General features: G+C 35.4%; 1 protein-coding gene across 1 annotated transcript in view; it reads right to left on the bottom strand.

Annotated features, from left to right (window-relative positions):
* The window catches only part of SBF2 (SET binding factor 2), a gene marked incomplete at its 5' end in the record, with an annotated part of 228,924 nt that overhangs the window by 115,963 nt on the left and 93,697 nt on the right, over nucleotides 1-19,264 (bottom strand). The window contains 6 exons of the mRNA XM_082485054.1: nucleotides 356-484; nucleotides 1,009-1,122; nucleotides 3,364-3,441; nucleotides 4,278-4,391; nucleotides 5,124-5,232; nucleotides 6,805-6,937. Of these exons, the coding sequence (XP_082341180.1) occupies nucleotides 356-484; nucleotides 1,009-1,122; nucleotides 3,364-3,441; nucleotides 4,278-4,391; nucleotides 5,124-5,232; nucleotides 6,805-6,937 (677 nt within the window). The remainder of the gene's footprint in view (nucleotides 1-355; nucleotides 485-1,008; nucleotides 1,123-3,363; nucleotides 3,442-4,277; nucleotides 4,392-5,123; nucleotides 5,233-6,804; nucleotides 6,938-19,264) is intronic.

Here is a 19,264-nt window from a genome sequence, read left to right as displayed (position 1 = left end):
TATGCATCTAATTTAATATTTCTCAATTACTTTTTCAATGTTTCTAAGACTGTAATTAAATTACTTGAAATAATTCTGTACTAGCACATGCGATGCATTATGAAGTTCCAAACGTGACAATAGGAACAGGATTACCACGATTTATACAACTGTTTAACTTCATACATATGAGTGGGGCATAATTTTATGGAAGCAAGCTAGAAACGTAGGCTTAGTAGAAAATGAGAACAGAGACGTTTAGTACAAACTTTATATAATAAACAGTGAGCATTCAGAAGCATTTCAATAGTGTTTCACATGCTGAAATAACATAGGTATATTTTAATTTCCACGGAAATATAGAAACAGTTTTCACCTCATCAAAAAGATCACAGGTTCTGAAGGGAGGACCCCTCTCTGACACAAAACCAGCAAATGCCATTCCATTGAGAACTTTGGTTAGAAAGTCATTCTCAATCAAGCCTCGCTGCCCCAAGAAGGCTGCCTGCAATAAAGATAGAAAAAAATGCAGGTATGTTATCAGTATCAAAACTACAACCAATTATTTATGTACTAGTAGTTAAACATTTTCACCAGCTTATAGTAATATATGGTACTTTCTAATTATATCTTTTATATTATCTACTATCTTTTTATACCTGAATCCAGGAGTGATGTAACAGGAAGTTTGATGCACAGAGTTTATAAATCCCACAGGCCATAACAGAAAACTAGTAACTTTCAAGTATTGTTTTCTAATCACATGCATATGTTTTCAAATTCCTTAATGATTTCTGAAATGTTTCTTTGTATTATATTTCAATATTAACTTTGTTTCACATTTCACCCCTGTCCCTGCAATTAGTCCCCACTGAAATACACTGATATAGTGCTATGTCAAAGTGATATGCTTATCACATAGATTATTTTATTTTTTCAAATTTGAACACTTGCTCAAAAGGCAAGCTCATGGGAATAACGTGACGCAAATGCATATTAACTAAATATACATAACTGCTTCTCTTTTACCTTATGGAAATGAATTACTGGTTCAGCATGAATTCTGATCAGCTGAAGACATGACCGGTATCCTTGGAAAAGTTGTGCAAATAGCCTAAGGAAGATCGCTCGCACTTCTTTATCCTGTAAGCAGTAATTGAACATGCTGTCAAAATGTTATCATATTCTAAACTTTTCTACACGTTGTATAAAGCTATCTGAGAAACATCTACAAATTCATCAAATGATGCAGCAGTGTAGCATACAAAGTGGAGGTACTTGTACACACATGAAGTTATCTTACGTGAGGCTACAGTTTCACCGATCTGTCCTCAAATGGCAATGACAGATTTAGTACGTATTCACCCCTTTACTCCCACTGCTCTTGTCTACGCCTGCACAACAGCTTCTGGGCAATGCAAATGTAACTGTTGTCATGTGGTAAACCACATAAAGGAACTGTCATGAAAGAAAACTGATTCTAAATAAAGGAAAGAAGATATTTTAGCCTGGATTTATTATATTATTTTAGCAGTGCCATTGGAGTGGGCAAGGGTGGCAAGGAACCACAGGAACCCAAGCTGGCATTGCTGCTGCCAGGGGAAGCAGGCTCTGAGCATCACAGGCATCCTCATAGTCTTGCTCTAAGTCTGTTCAGCTACTTGTCTAGGACTCTTCCAACTCACGTCTTCACTTGTCAATCAATCTACTGCAGCCAAAAAAAGCCAGGGTTAGTTTAAAAAGTTTAAAACAGCAGATCTTTAAAGTCCTGATTTATTTTGATTTAAATAAGTAAGGAAGTGCTTAGGTAAACATCTGCAGGTTAATGGAAATGATGTGAACAGCTGGGGGCAGACTTGGGGCAGTGACATCTTCAGCTGGTCCAGATGCAACTAAAGACCAATCAAATTGTGTGCCACTCACGTTATTTTATATTAGCTCAGGTACCTACTCATACTGCTGCCTAAAAATTGCTTTATGACCTCGAGTTTTAGGTGTCTCAAAGGTCTTTTAAAACCAACTCTAACTTTAAAGTTACAAGGAGCAAAGAATATTAGATTAATGAACCGGGTAAACAGCTGATCAGCTAATCAACAAGCAAATACAATATGTTAAAGCTTGTAATGATTTTCTAAAGAAGTAAGTTCAGGTATATACAAGATTCTATAAAGCTGTCCTATTGGAATACTTTTCTAGATGTCTGTTTATTCTTCTCAGAAATGTGATAGATGTTATTCTATTTTTAAATTAATTTTGTAAGGGCTCACTTTACTGAAAGATGATATAATTTTCTTTGTGTCCGGGCTGCTTTCTAGGATTTTAACAGGTACGTTTGTACCCTGTCTTTTTTGACTACTTGAAAACATGGTCATATCTTCAGATTTAACTATTTTGATACAAATTTATAACTTCACTACTCAAAGTGAGATCTTAGCTGAATTTTGCCATTAGTTTAAATGAAAACTGGATAGCATTTTCTGTCTTCAGCAATGAAAAAAACCAAACTTAAAGCAAGAAATAAGAACAACAAATATATTGTACCACTTCAGAGTTTTATGGTTTTGAATACACCTACACAAAAAACCCAAGCTCTGTTCTTACACTGAACTGGCTTTTGGATTTTAGTTAAACTCATGTTCATTTCTAGACACTCCTACAAGTTATAAACAGCAGCTTTACCAAGTCGTTATCATGGCTTCACAACTAATTTTAATCTAAATTAACTAGATTCTAGCAGAAAACTTTCAATAGATTTTTTTTTTAGTACAGACAATTATATATTGTTTCATCCAGGTTTATTAAAGACAAATCCAATCTTAAAAAACCCCCACAACTCCTTTCCCAATAAGTCCAAGTATACAATGCATAATCATCATCATTATTATTGTAAAACCAGCGACTTGTGTTTTGCTGACACAGCTACCTGTTCTATCTTTACTCATATTTACTCTAAAATCTAGATCTTGAATGACATTTTTAATGTTTCTGAACTTTTTTTTCTTGGCCAGGTGAGGTGTCTTATAGACTTAATTTTAAGATTTACACATACACACGCAAAAAGACCAATTTGTCCATCGGTGTAAAATTCTACAGCTGCACTGGTGTACAAAACAGAGAAGGCACAGATTTAACTCAACAGACAGCAATATTAAAAGAAAATAAGGTGCTTTCATATTAATACAAATACATTTACAAAAACCTCTAACTCGTCAGAATGCTATTAGAGGGCAGAATGCAAAGTCCAATAGCATTTCTGTGCTCGACCAATAACACTATAAAGGATATGGAAAAGAAAACACAAAATAGAAATTCTTAAAAGAAAGTTAGTCTAAAATTTCAACAGTTTTCTACTTAAGAAAGTCAGACATAACACAGAAATCTTACCAGCATTTTTGAGTGTGATAAAGCTGTTCGTGGGGGAGGGAATGCATAATCTGCTGTTTCCAAATCAGGATGCAAAACCTAGAGGATTTTTTAAACAAATTTTTTTTCCCTTATTTTGCTGAGAAAAGGACAAATTATTTTTTTTTCTTTCTCAAATTAATATTCACTGGTATTAAGTATCTCAAATAATACATTGAGTTAAGTTATGAAGACTGTATGGAAATAAAGGTGGGATTAATTTCTCAGCTTCAGGTTTTTATTAGTGAGCTAGTTATGCAAAACTCCTATTACAGTCAATGAAGCTAATCAATATAGTTAGGGATTTTAGAGTTAATTCATCTGCAACAGATTAACAGACAGAAAATTCTTCTCTTTAAGATAAGAAGATTTGTTCAGAAGCCTCCAAATAAGGTGTTTTCCTACTTATGACAATAATAGTAAAAAGACAAACTGAACTACTTTTTTTGGTGATTTCCTAATGTAGAATCAATTGTTCTTGAATATTGATATAGCGGCATCATATAAATAAACTTCAAGACTAATTGGTTATTCTTTTGTTAAACTTCAAGACAATGTATAGTTAAAATGAATTTATAAAAACAGAAAAGAAACTAAAATGAATAGTGATAATGCTGCTCAAACACTGAGGTTGAACTCTTATTAAAAATCAGTATTAGGAAGGAAAAATCACTAACTTCCTCTTGAATAGTGAAAAAATATTTTAGTAATAAATTACTGATGATATTAACTGTAACCAGATAATAAATTTTTCTCAAAGCAATAATCTTGGCAGGAATCAAAGTTTTAAATGTCACATTTGCAATGTGTTTGAAAGCGATTTAATACTGAAATTACTTTTTAATTTTTTAAAAATAGGTGAGAGGATAGAAAATGGAGTTCATATCAAAACATACTAGAGAAAGCGCCATTTGTGTCTGATGTAGCAGTGGCTCTGGCAGCTGAGAAAGATGAATACATTCAGGAATTTTAATTGTGCCTCCATCCAGGTCTGCTATGATTACATCTAGCTGAAAGGAACAAACAAAAATATTATCAGTAGTGCATACTATGAGCACAGTTTACAAACACAACAGTTCAAATTTCATGATCTGCATGTAAGTTAAACAAATTAAAACAGTATTAACCTTAATGTACAGAATGCTTTTGATAAAGGAAATACTCCAAAGACTTCATATTACTGAATCTAGTTGTGAAAAATAAATGTAAACTAAAGAAAGTGAAATGAGGCCAAACTTTCAAAAGTAACTTCTGTTTCTCGATGTTCCAGGAGTGTGTTCAGTGACTTGAGCTATCTAATAGGCTGTTTGTAAAAGGACACAGTGATGACAACTCTAAGTAAAATCCCATGTTTCTAGGTACCTCTGTAACCCTGGTTCAGTTTCTCAATCATGTGCTTAAAAAGTAAGGATAAAATAAATTAATTGAGGATACATTTGAAACTCCTAAGTGAATTGTTTAACTCATGACAAACACATGACAAAGCTGGAAATGGATCCATTCCTTTCCATCCTGCACTAGAATAAAATAATTTCCCTTGTCTACTTTATAGTCTCAATGTATTTAGAAAATTGATGCTTTTTCTTTTTTTCTCCTTCTGATTGTCTTGCCTTGCCTTTTACAGTAATATTTATAAAGTATATGTATTGTTCATATAAACATCTCTGAAGCGTGGAAATTCTCTGCAACTAAACATCACAAATAACATTGTGACTATGAATATGCTGGTTAGACATACTTACAAGCTCATGAATGTCATTACGAAAGACAGAATGTACGCCAATTATGAAAGGTGTTGGTGAGCTGAGAACTTCCAGTAGCTGTGCAGGAAGAATTGGAATATAGGGATAACTGTGAAAAGAATAAATAAAATAAAATAAAAGCTCCTGACTATCCCTTCACATAGGGCAGCTTTTTTCTTAAAAAAAAAAAAAAATCTTCCTGTTACGTATTAAATTTACTATAAATACCTGTATTTTAAAAATACAAAAGATGAAATTATTTATTAAATACTCCTTTATAAAGTGTCATGCTGTTAAAATAACATCCGTCATGTAAACCCCAGAAATTATTATATAGACTACAATTTGTTGTAAACAAGTGTATTTTGCAAAATAAGAGAAGACTACCTATATTTATAACATTTATGTTACATGGACATTACATTTGTCCTCAACTTTTAGGTAACTAGGGACACTAAAGTTGCGCATAGTGCTTCCATTTTAAAAAGATAGCTAGTTTTTGGCCAGACATCTACAATTCAGCCTTTTGTAAAATATCATTAATAAGAAATCTTTAAATGAAATCTGCTTTGATATTGAAATGACAACTAAACATTATTAATAGAACTCTATATTTCAGATATCGTTTACTTGAGAATTTTTTAAAAAAATGTTTTCATCAGAGCAACATGAAAATCCGGATCTAATTTGATCAATGCATTTCAACACCTAGTTTATAGTTATTAAAAATCTACATTCATGACTATTTTAGCATTAGAAAACATATTCCAAAACTCCCTTTCAATTCTTTTTCTTTCTTTTTCTGTATTAAAATGAAGCCCATCTCTGAAATATTTTAAATTAAAATGTGCTACTAAAATACAAGCATTTTTTAAAACAGAGGAGTCAGAATTAGGTGTCTTCTTCCTAAAAAAACCAAACAGCTTGACATTAAGTTTTTCATTTCAAAGTGCTGGATTCAGATGTGTCTTTTTTTAGAGAGGATCAATTTGTTCATTTAAATTCATTCTCTGTTAGACATTTGTCAGTGACCTAAAACTGTGATACAAGCTGAGGCAGATGTTATCTTAGAACCACAGGATCTTCCAGGTTGTAAAGGGCCTCAGGAGATCATTTAGTCCAGCCTTCTGCTCAAGCAGGGTCAAGACTGGATCCAGAATAGTTGCCCTGGGCTTTGTCCAGTTGGGTCCTGAAAACCTACGGGGATGGAACCGCAGGCTCTCTGTTCCACTGCTTAGCTATCCTCATAATAAAACATGTTTTCCCTGCATCCAGTCAGAAATCACCCTCTCCCCTCTTTTAGTTTAGGAACCCAATCTCTTTTTTCCCTGCCACGCACCTCCTCTTACTTATTGGCAGACTGTTATTAGACCTCCCCCGTATCTTTTCCATTTACTTATGGATCATCACTGTCAAGTTTTACCATCCAACCGACGTTGTGGTTCGGGTTTCTATTGTGTTGGTAGGTAGGATGTTTCTCCTTTAATTGTTTCCACTGTTGTGATGCAATCAGATTTTTATTAAGTTGTGTACAGACCAGGACTTGTACATATGATCATTAAAACCTTTGCTTATTTGAACAAACACAGCACAACTCCTTTTGTTAAAGACAATGTAATATAAGATATAAAAGGAGTTCGGAAATTAGCCAAAGAGTTTACAGAATCAAAACTCAACTCACCTGTATTTGAGGGGAAACATCAAAGACTCCAGAGCCCTACAGGCATCACTGAGCCTCTGAAAGCTGGCTGAGTGAAAGAGAACCTTATTTTCTGTAAGCACGGCACAGAATAAGCTGAGTACATTTTGGATTCCTTAAAAAAAAAAAAAAAAAAGAAAAAAAAAAGAAAAATAAAGAACTGTAACAACATGCGAAAAGAAGAATCAAAATTACATTAAAATGTACCACTTTCTGGTGGAATTTTCAAAAAGCTTATGATAAATGCATAAATTGCCAAACACCAAATTTTTCCATCTGTTAACTACTGCAGCCTCCTTCCTATTTTTCAGGTTGCTAAAATACTAACTGAATGTATTTCTACATTTCAAACATACAGTATTATATCTCCCTTTCAATACCACTTTCAAGGATTTCCTCTTCTCAGCACAAATCCCAGCAATGCTTAATGACGACTCCAAACAGTATTATGTGTATCTTCTGGACAGCCTTCTGTGTACCCAGAATTCAATTCTGGTCACTGATCCAGGCTTAACTTCTAAACATTTATGTATCTCCATGGGAGGGGAAAAAAATAAAATTGTACTGCCGAGCTCAAAAGAAAATGACAAAGACTTCTTAGTAAATACATTCATACTTCACCCATGGATAGCATTCCAGGAGTCACAACGTTGAAAAAGGACAGTAAAAGCATACATGTCATTAGAAGGATATGTGAAAGAAGAGCTGACTGTTTAAACAAGCCCTACTAGATTTAGGGTAAGACTCATGAATCAGATGATGACTGGGGGGGGGAGGGGGGGGAAGGGAAGACACGGACACGGGACGACGAGGACACGCGGCTTAAGACAATATAATTTACTTCAGAGACAAAGCCATGTGCTTTCAGGGAAAAACAAAAATACATTTCCTTTAAAACAAAGTCCCATCCTGAGAAGCAGACATGTCTGAGATACGCGAGATATGCTGAAATTTATGAAATTTCCTGAAATATGCTGGAATGTATGATGTTTCCCTGAGGACATAGCTTGTGTTATCAGTACGACAGCCTGTATTACCTTTACAAACCTACTGCTTATCTGACAATAATGTTCCCAGTAAGAAGTGTGACTACTGAGAGCCACTATATTAATATGATAATTAACACTTTGCTTTGCTCAAGTGATTTTTATTACATGTTTTGACAAATCTTTTTTTTTCTATGATGTTGTATGAAAATTTGCTTAGCTGGAGTGGAGATTAGTTCATAAATACAAAGGGACAAGGATTCGGAGAGGGTTGTAGAGAAGACGACTTAATTCTTAGGATGAGTAAGTCGAACAATAACATAAGAGCTTGGGCTTTCAAACTCCATTTTCCAAGAATCCTAAGGACAGACTCATAAAATCAAAGGCAGAAACTTGAGAGGACTCAAGGACAGAAGGCTTTGTTATAACGCTAAGTGAGTTACTGTTGCAAATATTTGCTATTGTTTTCAGTGGCATAATTAATATTGTGCTAGCATAAAACAAACTGCTTTGTAATATACAATGTAAGGATAGTGTTAAAAAAAATCCTCATGTGAATGAAATAGCACTCATCAGTGAATGGTTAGAAGCTAACTTGAAATACTGTCCTTTCTTGTGTACATATGTATGAGAGTAAGTATATATTTGAACACAAAGTTAGAAACTGCTGCCCGTTTAAAAAAATCTCAGGAAGAAATTAAAAACTTGAACCCCTCTTTTTATGCAAAACTGTCCTTGTTTCTTTCACGGAAGATTTTAATGATTGCTTTGGAATATATTTTTTGTTTTAAACTAAGTTTTTGTTTGCAAGATAAGCGGGCTTTTTAGACCATTTCATTACACACCAAATATCTTATTAAGTCACTAGGAGTATATTTTTTTAAGAATCTGGCACTTTTTCCCCATAATCAGATATAAAAAAATCTCATATAATCCTCTATAAACCTATAATGTTCTGGCAGGTATTACTGAGCAAAATAATACCTAAAAACCTCACAAATATTCACAACATTTGGTACAGCTAAATTCTCTAAAAAACCCCCCAACAAAATAACAAACCCCTCTTGTGATCAAAATACCTCTAACTAAAAATTTGTGAAAGAGATGGTTTTCCATTCTGCACATGTTAAAACTGCAACCTATTCTGAGGGGTAACAGATCTAAAATATTTTCTGGAAATCATTGACTTTAAATTTTCTTTTACAAAGAATTAAAACCTTCCTCTACTGACAGTATTCAGTTGAAATCAAGCTATTTAAAAAATAGACCTTTTTCTAGCTATATGATATTCTCTTGCTGTGGATTATGATGATTCAAGAGTCTAGGAGTACCTTAATTCTAATACCTTTAAAAGTCCTGAAACTTATCCAGTATCAGCATTTTTTACTTGAAATCTCTTCTGACTATAGGCTTCCTCATCAGATACCAATACAATACAAAATTCTCAAAAGTACATAATAACTAAGGATTTAAAAGTGCAAAAACTTTACTAACAAAATACATAAATGAAGTGGAAATCAAGATTCTGCTTATGTGTAAGTAGGACACCTCTGAGTACTTCATCGTATTTGAACACTGGCCTTCTACAAAGAAGATGTGCATAAAACACTCTGACTTTCTAGTGTTGATACCTGTCTATGAAGCCCAAACAACACATCATGGTTACAATGATTTTTTTGTTCTACTAAAAAAATTGAGAACACATTGGCTGTAAATCACAAGATCACCCAGTCTCCTAGGGACTACTAAAATGATACACTATTGTATAGCTAATAGAGGTAATCTTCATGCTCATATGTAGCATTAACCTGTATGTCGGTTAGATTTTTATGTTTATCACTGTAAGAAAAGGATTTTGGTAAGTGTCCTCAATTTCAGAAAATTTTGGATGTCTAGTCAGGGTAATTTTTTTTTCTTGATGATTTTTCATGATAGTTTCTTTTAAGAACCCTAATTCACCGTGTTAGAAGACAGGTCAAATCTCAGTGCTGAAGTTCCACTGACGTTCAACTTTTCCACCTAGTACAGTATGTTCTTGGTAACCAGAAAAATAAGGTCTTCCTTTCTGTAAAACCCAGGAGGGGGGAAGAGGGGGGGGGAAGTACAAATTTGTCACCTGAACTCAACTACAGTAAGCCTGCAGTTCACAAGTCCTACCTTCCTCCCAAGGTTTTATTGGAGAACATGGGGAACAAAGGGACTATACTCAAAAGGCAACACTTACTGGAATAAAAAGAAGGGGAAAAAGAAGAAATAAACCAATGCTTTTTTTATTTATTAAGCAGTAATGATACAGTTTGTAAGGCTTTCATAGTTTCACTAGGGAAATTAATCTCGTTTTGCTGTAAATAAGTGGCCGCAGATAAAACTTCAGTTTGTACTCCACAGAGGCATTTCCCATTGTAGCTAAATCAGCACCAATAGAATTTGATATTTAAGATGACTATTTTTAGCAACTATCTCCCTTGTATAAACTTGATGCCACACAAGAATATTTACTGCAAACATGTTTTTATTACATTCCGCTAGATACTCTCTCAGACGTTCACTACATTTTAACTGGCCATGGAAGATGAATTTGAAATGTTTCATGTGATATGAATGCACCAGATGTAGCCGCAGCTCTGCTAAGTTAGACAAAGACATTGCTTTATTTGCAGAACTTATGAAAGTGACCAAAATTGAGAGCATCTAAACACATCTGTCTCAATCAGCAGGTCTTGTAAGGAATAGCAGGAAAAACCCAGTAAGGACACTGGGAAATAACCACCCTTTTCCATGAGTTTGAACAGGGACAAATGAAAGCCATCACCAAAGCAAGGAGACAGGCTGGTAGGGGCAAGGAAAGCTAACTCGCCAACTGTTCGCATATCAAAAAGGATACGAAGCATTGTCTCTCGAGTCTGCCAATCCCTGTCACATCTCCAAGTTAGCAGGTCCTTGGAAAAAGCAGTTAAAAGCAGCTGTGAACTATGTACATTACTGCCCTGCAATCCATCATCGGCTAAAATCCCTGCACAAAGAAACACCTCAGCAGAGAACCAAGCGCAGGACACAGATCTCCTGCGTGCCCTGTCCGCACATCTGGGCTAAGTCCAAAGGCCTTCCAGTAACCTGCATGGGAAACACGCGATAGTTACCTAATGGAACTGACATAACTTTATAGATGTTCTTAACTTCAAGCTAAACCTGGAATTTTCAATGGATTGAATCTCCATCTAAAATTATTTCTAAATTCTCTCAGCCATTTTCTGCATTCTGAATGCATAAAAAGCAGAAAGTCACCTCACCAAAACTGGCCACATTTCAGCAGAAACAGAAAAAAAGAAACTAGGAACCTTGTGCGCTTGCATGTAAAAATAAAATTCTTTTCATTTCTGCAAGGTACCTTCAATACAAAAGCATATACCACAACAACAGTATTTGACTTGTCTTTTGTAATCAGAATTCATGTAAAAATATGTAAATAACTCACAAGAAATAACAATACAATACCAAAAAAACCCTACCAAGAATAACCAACATCATTTCTTGAGGTACCTTTCACAAAAATTAGCCAGTAATGTGCGATCACAGCCCAGAAGGCCAACTGTATCCTGGACTGCCTCAGAAGTGGTGTGGCCAGCAGGCCAAAGGAGGTGATTCTGCCCCTCCACTCCACTCTCGTGAGACCCCCACCTGGAGTACTGCATCCAGCTCTGGAGTCCCCAGCATAAGAAGGACATGGACCTGCTGGAGTGTGTCCAGAGGAGAGCCATGAGGACGATCCGAGGGCTGGAGCACCTCTCCTATGAGGACAGGCTGAAAGAGTTGGGGCTGTTCTGCCTGGAGAAGAGAAGGCCGCGGGGAGATGTTATTGCGGCCTTCCTGTACCTAAAGGGGGCCTACAGGAGAGCTGGGGAAGGACTTTTTACAGGGGCACGTAGCAATAGGATGAGGGGGAATGGCTTTAAACTGGAAGAGGGCAGGTTCAGATTAAACATTAGGAAGAAGTTTTTCACTTTGAGGGTGGTAAGGCACTGGAACAGATTGCCCAGAGAGGTTGTTGAGGCCCCATCCCCGGCGGTGTTCAAGGCCAGGCTGGACATGGTCTTGGGCAACCTAGTCTAGCAGGAGGTGTCCTTGTCTATGGCAGGGGGGTTGGAACGCAATGATCTTCAAGGTCCTTTCCAACCTAAACCATTCTATGAAAAGACAGTTTTAAGTGATAACTTCACTGGTTCTTACTCTTTCACTTTCCTGAATGAAAGCTTCACAGCCTAAGAAATATTAAATTTGTACCTAAGAAGAGGTTCTGAAGTTTTAGGGGCGTTTGGTGTTTTTTTTGTTTGCTTTGTTTGGGGTTTTTTTTGCATAGTAGAAGAGGTCTAAGCTAATTAGCTAAGAAGCTAATCACCAATATTCACTAACTTCTTGAAAACAGGCTACTTGGTTTGGAAATGCACTTGGACAGTGAAACCCAGGCTAACCACTTCCACTGGCTAAAAAGGTTGTACTGTGTACTGCCCAGACACCTTCTTTGGTACCAGTTGTTTTCCTTCCTTTTTTTTTTTTTTTTTTTTTTTTTTTTTTTTAAGTACACTGTATACAACACAGAAGAATTTAAAATAAATAAAATCAAGTGTACAATATAGACATCTAATCTGGAATTTTCTTATTTTCAAGATGATAGCCACTAACTCGATACAACGTTATTGCTCCACACATACTTTGAAATATATATTTTCAGGAATACGAGCAAGATAATTAATGTGAAGGAAATTTTCATCTGATACAATCAAACAAATTATAAAGAGTTCTGATTACTTTCTTTTTTTAAACCATTTAAAACATTGATTAAATTACTTTACCAAGCCACCAAGGTGTTGTTTCAAGCCTTGCATGTTGTTTACTGAAAACAAACAGTTCCAAATAACAGCCCAAGCCCAGTTTCCTCATGCTACAAGACACAATCGTGTCTGTCTGTAACCTTGAACCGTACGCTGGTCTTCGGACTCCACACTACATCCGACGCTAATTTGTCAGGGCATAAATAGACAACATGAAAAACAACAAACAAGTTGATTTTTACAGATTACTCTTTTGCAGTCTGCAGACAGACATCCTGTAAAATATTATACATACGCTGGAAAATTTTGAATGGAGGCTTCCTGACCTTCACTGTTTTCAAGTATTTAAAGAATCTGTAATTTGTACTAAATTATCTGACATCCTACATCAACAAATGTATCATTCTGCCTGCTTCCTGTTGTTCTAGAATTTAAGTATTTATTTAAGCATGATTAAAAAAAACCCAAACACAAAGTGTACTTGACAAATTATTCACTGTCCTCTATATTGCATGAAATCAAAATATTACCACTAACTTCTTCAGAATTTTGTAAAGAGTTATAAACATGAGAGTTGGAAACTCAACTAGTTGAATACATTATTATGCCAATATGCCATTCTTGAATTACGGGGCACAAGAAAAAGCTTAATAGACAAAGTAATCCATAACTTAGCCAGACTAATCCAGGAAACGGGTCAACAAAGACTGAAAAGCCTTTCTGAAAGGCCGCTGGAGAGTGCATAGTACAAGTTCTGTGCCAGGCACTCTCAAGCTCTAAAGATAGCTGGGGAAAAAAGTAGAGAAAAACAGAACTCTTTTCATTTTTATTTTTAGATGTAGCTGCACAGCACTGCTAATGAACAAAATGCAAGCTTAACTAATAAATAAGAGGCAACGGTTATACTCAATACTCATATAGGTAATCCTTGCCAAATTGCATTCGTCAATCCAAAAAAATCACACGGTATCTCCTATAAACTACACACAGTTAAAACAAATGCAAAACAAATTCCTATGTCACTCAGTTCAGGATCAATTCACATTTAGAAGAGAAGGCAGTTCTGTTATTAGAGTTGACTGCACTGCACACTACATGGTTAAATCATGGCCAAACTTGCTCACAAATGAGAAGCAATCTAGCTGTGCCAGCAGAGAGTTTTGTGAGGGTTAATTTATCCTGTTTTCTGGCTGGGTAACAGAGAACATTAGTCAGATGAGTACCCTGAGAGATTAACTTCTTTGGTCTTTGTCAGACTAAGGAGGAAGAGAAGTAGTCTCTAAAGCACAGAGCCTTCAGCTAAGACTCCCTCAAAGAATCAAACATTTCATGAATAAAGTGTTCGGAGCACAGAAGCAATCATTGGTGCGTCACGCAGTAGTGAAATCAAAACACATTTTTAGAGATAAGCTTTTGATTTTGCAGCTGAAGTGAAGGCAATTCAGTATCTGAACCATGAATGCTGTGCCTTCTTTGTAAGAAGCAGGGCAGAAAAAAGGCTTCTCTACAAACCAGCCATTGGGGATGGTGGGGAGAGGTAATAAACAGAAGGATCACACAGAAAGATTCTGGTATAAATTGCCATAAAAGCCAACTGATCATTAAACAGCATATCAAAGAGACTGTGAAAATGAGTGTATATATAAAAAAGATCTCTTCTGGATAAATAGTCCTACCACTACTATTCTAACACTATCAACTGTGTTCAGTCAACACTGAGTCAAGCAGATGGTTGTCATCCAAACCCAAAATTACACAGGCATAAGGAAACAGGGATTAAGCACAGTATGATCTACTTAGGAAGACACACAGTGATGTCTGTCATTTGCATGTTGATACCCCTTCGTTATTACCAATTTCATTAAATCCCTCTGCAGACCTACTTAAAGGAGCAGCAAAAGCCCTCTGGATTTCTTGAGCCTTCAAACATAAATCTGCCAATACACTGAGTGAACATGATCAGCAATTCTTTTTTTTTTCCAGAGACAATGATACAGCTAAAGGAATTAATAATAAAATATTTAGATAAAAAAGTCTTCATCCCTGAAAGAGAGGTGCAAAGCCATTGCATACGCACAGTTTTAAAGCTATACATATCCAAAGTGAGACTGATAAGCTCAAGATTCACATAAGTGTGTTGAGTGAGTTTTCTAAATAAAGCAGAAAAGACAATGGAAGGTAAAACAGAGAAATAATGTTTTCATATATAGAAAGTATTCATATGACAGTGAGGTAGCTGCCTAACTTTGAATTTTACAAACATAACCTGCATTACCAATTGAAGGTTTGTGACTGCTTGTACACCTGGCTTATACAGACAGCCTTGATAGGTGCTACTAAAAATAGACGCAGTTACTTTATTTTAAATGTTTTTGTATTTTTTCTTTTCTTTTTTTTTTTAAACTGAACGCACATGAAAACCCAATTCCTGTAAAGAATAAATGCCAAGAGAATGTCAGTCAAAGTAGATTTGCATGTAAAATTAAATTCAGACTGTTAGACCAATGACAATCTTCACAGATATCAAATATGAGATTTTTTTTTCCTCCTACAGGGAGGGTGGCGAGCAATATTTCTCAATATTGAACTATCAACTATCATACTAAACCAGAAGTTTTTATTCACTTACTGTCTGTCTCTACGCATGCATGTATTAACATTTAAGTAATAGTCTATTCTGCTGAAATAGGATTTATTTTCACATCTAATTTCACACATCTCATCTTCTACTTAGCTATTTAGTTATCTAGTAAGATAACTAAAATAGGAAGCTATTTGGTTTGGATGCTTATCCCATAAATAATATCTAGTATTCCAGTCCTAAGAAAGTCATAAGTAGATAAAACTAGCATCAGGATACAGAATTTCTGTATAAACCTCACAGGTCCACACTAACCAAAACTCAATGAAAGAATTTTGTAAAAGAATATGAGTGGACTGGGATAATGGATACATACTAATGAACTGAAATGCTGCCCAATTTCCCAAACTAGAGGTGGGAGAGTGCTATGGAAACATTTCCACATTTTTAGAAATTTTTATAGCTGACTTTCTTTCTTTAGAACTTTCTTTCTTTTTTTTAAGAAACATGAATTTATTGTTTTTACCAAATATTTTGTGAAACCTTCTCTCCCACATATATCAAAAAATACATTGGAAAAATAAGCACATGCTATAACAATTATTTATAGCAGTTAAATTAGCCAAAATTATCTTTCTTTACTCTGATAGCAAATCTGAAATCGTGATTTGATGTGAAGGAGAAATTATTTGCAACTGCTGATTTATTTAAGTAATCAAAAACAGATACTGCAATTTGCCAGCTCTCCAAATTGATTCAGGTAGGATAAACTGTCTGAAAGTAAAGGAGGATTTCTGTTCAGCCACCAATAGACATTTTAAACTTCAGAAAGAGCATTACATTTTTTTCAAACAACCCAACTGGTTTTTAAAATTTCAGTTAGAATCATGGAAAATGACTACTACAAGGAAATATTAACTTTTCTGACCACAGATTCAAAGCCATGGCAGGATGAAGAGAGAGAAAAGGTATAAACGTGACCTTTTAGATACTACTGGAAATTATTCTGCCTATAAGTTAATTAGCAAAGTATGTTACCTAATAGGGAAGCGGTACATCAAAACAAAATGACTATATTTATCCCCTCATTGTCAATCTCAACAACTCAAGAACTGTCTGGGAATAAAGCCTGAACAACTTTTACATGTTAATGACAGCCTTTTTATGGGACTTAGCCTTGTTAGCTAGGTAGCATCAGAAACCTGGTATGGTGATGTCCACTTACAGACACCAGCATATCACAGATACTTATCTTGAAACCTTAATCTTTATTTACTCATAGGCACAACGTGCAAACCAGAATTTCTGAAAATACAAAGGTATATGTTAAAAGTATGAAACCAGTACATTTCACTTTCTTCAACACAAGAAGCATATGGAAACACTTAATGACTTTTTACCTTGATGATCGATATTTTTGTCATCTTTGCAGCTACATATAAAACAGCAAGCCTCGAGTGATTTGAATCAAACTACAATGACTAATTCCAGATAAATACATGGGGGGTTTATTTATATAAAATTTTAAAAGCAAGTATTTCACTCACAGCTAAGAATAAAGCTGACAGGCAAAATAGAGAATTAAACCCACAAAATTATGAGTAGCTGCAATATGAAAAAGAACAGTATAACATATGGGAAAGACTGCCATGTGCAATAGATTGTAAAATATTCTTAGTAGAAATACTACAAATTAAATCCTGATGGAGCAAATGGATACCCATAATTTGACTGGATTAATTTAAAGCAGAAAAATGTCCTTTAACAAAATGTCCTTTAAAAAAACAATGCAGACCAAGTAATAACCATTATGATCCTTAGAAAGAAAATATCCAAGAATGAGAAGAGTATTGTCATTCTTGAACTGTACACAGGAAAAATGGTCAAGGATACACAAGAAATTGCAAACATATCTGTTTCCTGCCTAAGGACTACAAAGTCTTTCTCAAGGGACGTAAGTACTGAAGCACTACATTCATGGAATCAAACAAATGCAAAGACAACAAGAACAGAGGTGGCTGATCAGGACGTTCTGTTAGAGCTACCTTCAGCCACTGTTGGTTGATGTTCATGGAGCATAAAATCACATATTCAGTCAAGGAAACTGCAAAACATCATAAACATGAAAAGCGAAAAAATTCACTTTATTTTCTTCAAAGATCATTCGGATCCTCCGCAAAATATTTAGCAATCTTTAAAAATTCTTTCTTTGTGAAATCCTCTGAGATTTTCCTGACCTCCTGTGCTCCTGATAACTCAGCCCATATTGCAACTAAATAGCAATAATTTGAACATGATTTTACAAGAACAAATGGAATGAAATTTCTATAGAACTGTTTTTTCTTTCCTCTTCAGCACAAGTATTAATACTGAAGTTTTGAATTTTAAAGTTTTGCAAGGTCTTATGATTTAACTGCTATCAAGTTTGCTTTGGAATAGTGAGAAAAACTATTTCTGCATTCATACCAGCAAAAGTAGAAAGAAAAAGAATCTTTTCCAAGTAGGATCCATTTCAGTATTTTCTATAAGTGGAGGTAAGGCTCTTTCGCCTTTTCTAAATTTGTGTGTTTATTTATTAGACATTTGCTTTTTGGAGTTTACATTTTTCTCATCTTTGGAAAGAAATAATTTGTTTTTATTCTTCTGAGAAGTATTTTCTGAAGTCTTACTATAAACAGAGAACTACTCTCTTCTCAAATACCTCAAAAGAAATTTTCACTTAAGTGTTTCAAAAAATTTCACCTCATTGTTATAAAGCAAACAGTAATATATAACTATTATTTTTCATCGTATTTGAAAAGCTTCCTTTTAAAAATCAGCTCATTAAATACAGCACTTTATCAAATACACAGCTTCAAGTTTCTTTACTTTCACAGTAATATTTACTTATGTCAGATAAGTAAATATTCTGAGATTTATAATTTGCTTAAAATGAACTACTGCATATTCTGTCTCATTAAAAGAGGCATTAGTAATACAAGTTTGGACCGGATAAAACGTAAGCGAGCATCTTATTTCACGTGCTTTGTTGTTCTACAAAACAGTGGATGCTACAAGAAATACTGGTCACTGCCTCCCAACACATTTTAGAATCTGTGACTGATGGCTGGCATCACAGCCCCAGCGTTATAGTGGTAATGACGGAGTTCTCAGTGTATCCACATCCACATATGACAAGCAAATGTAAAAAACTGAGCAGCACGTACTGAAGAAATAGTTTGACATTACCTGACTGTAAGCTGCTCTAATGCCTATCATTGAAAGGGACGGTCTTATTCCACCCACAGGCTGCTGCTGCTTTCTTTACACCTGCATTAGAGCTCACGAGAGTCCAAGGCGAGCTAGGTTCAGGCTGGAAGAGGGATGGATCTGTTCTCATGGCGGCACTTCAGTATTAGACTGACAACCACAGCAGCAAACCATAACCCGAGACTGCTGACAGAAAACAGATGTGACTTTCCCCCCTTCCACCCTCCATATATTTTCTGTTAACTTGGTGAGATAAAATAGCTCAGCACGGGTGAGGCAAGCACCACTTCAGTACAGGGGATGGGGCAGGACTGTGCAACGGGAAATGGACGTTCACAAATGGGATCGGCAGCCTGGCAGTTTATGCTGCTGGGGAAATGAAGCCTCAGTGACTGTCCACAAAGTGCAGTTACTTGGGAGTGCAGAAAAGTCCCTGTACAAAATTCACTATTACAATATCTCTTTATTTCCAACCGCATCTAAAAGAACACTTTCTTTTTGTTCTGCTGCTGCGGCAGTAAGGGCCCATTAGCAGTAAATGCTGCATCAAATCCCTCGGTAATCTATCTGTTCTTTGACAGACTACACAAATCTACTTGGAAAGCTCAAATAGCAAATTCTCTTTTGCTGGGTTATAGAGCTAATTGCAGCTCACTGGCCACTGGGATTTAAACTGAAACTACAACATAAGCCAGCAGCATTCACTCATGCAACACGTGGTGCCAGGTTCCATAGGCTGAAGAGTATACAATTTATTAAGATCAAAGACTGATTAGAAGTTTCTTGATTATATACTT

Source organism: Vanellus vanellus (genome assembly GCF_965231255.1).
Source record: "Vanellus vanellus genome assembly, chromosome: 6".
Taxonomy (NCBI): domain Eukaryota; kingdom Metazoa; phylum Chordata; class Aves; order Charadriiformes; family Charadriidae; genus Vanellus; species Vanellus vanellus.
The sequence above is the reverse complement of the archived record's forward strand: the minus strand, read 5'-3'. Positions and strand labels throughout refer to the sequence as shown.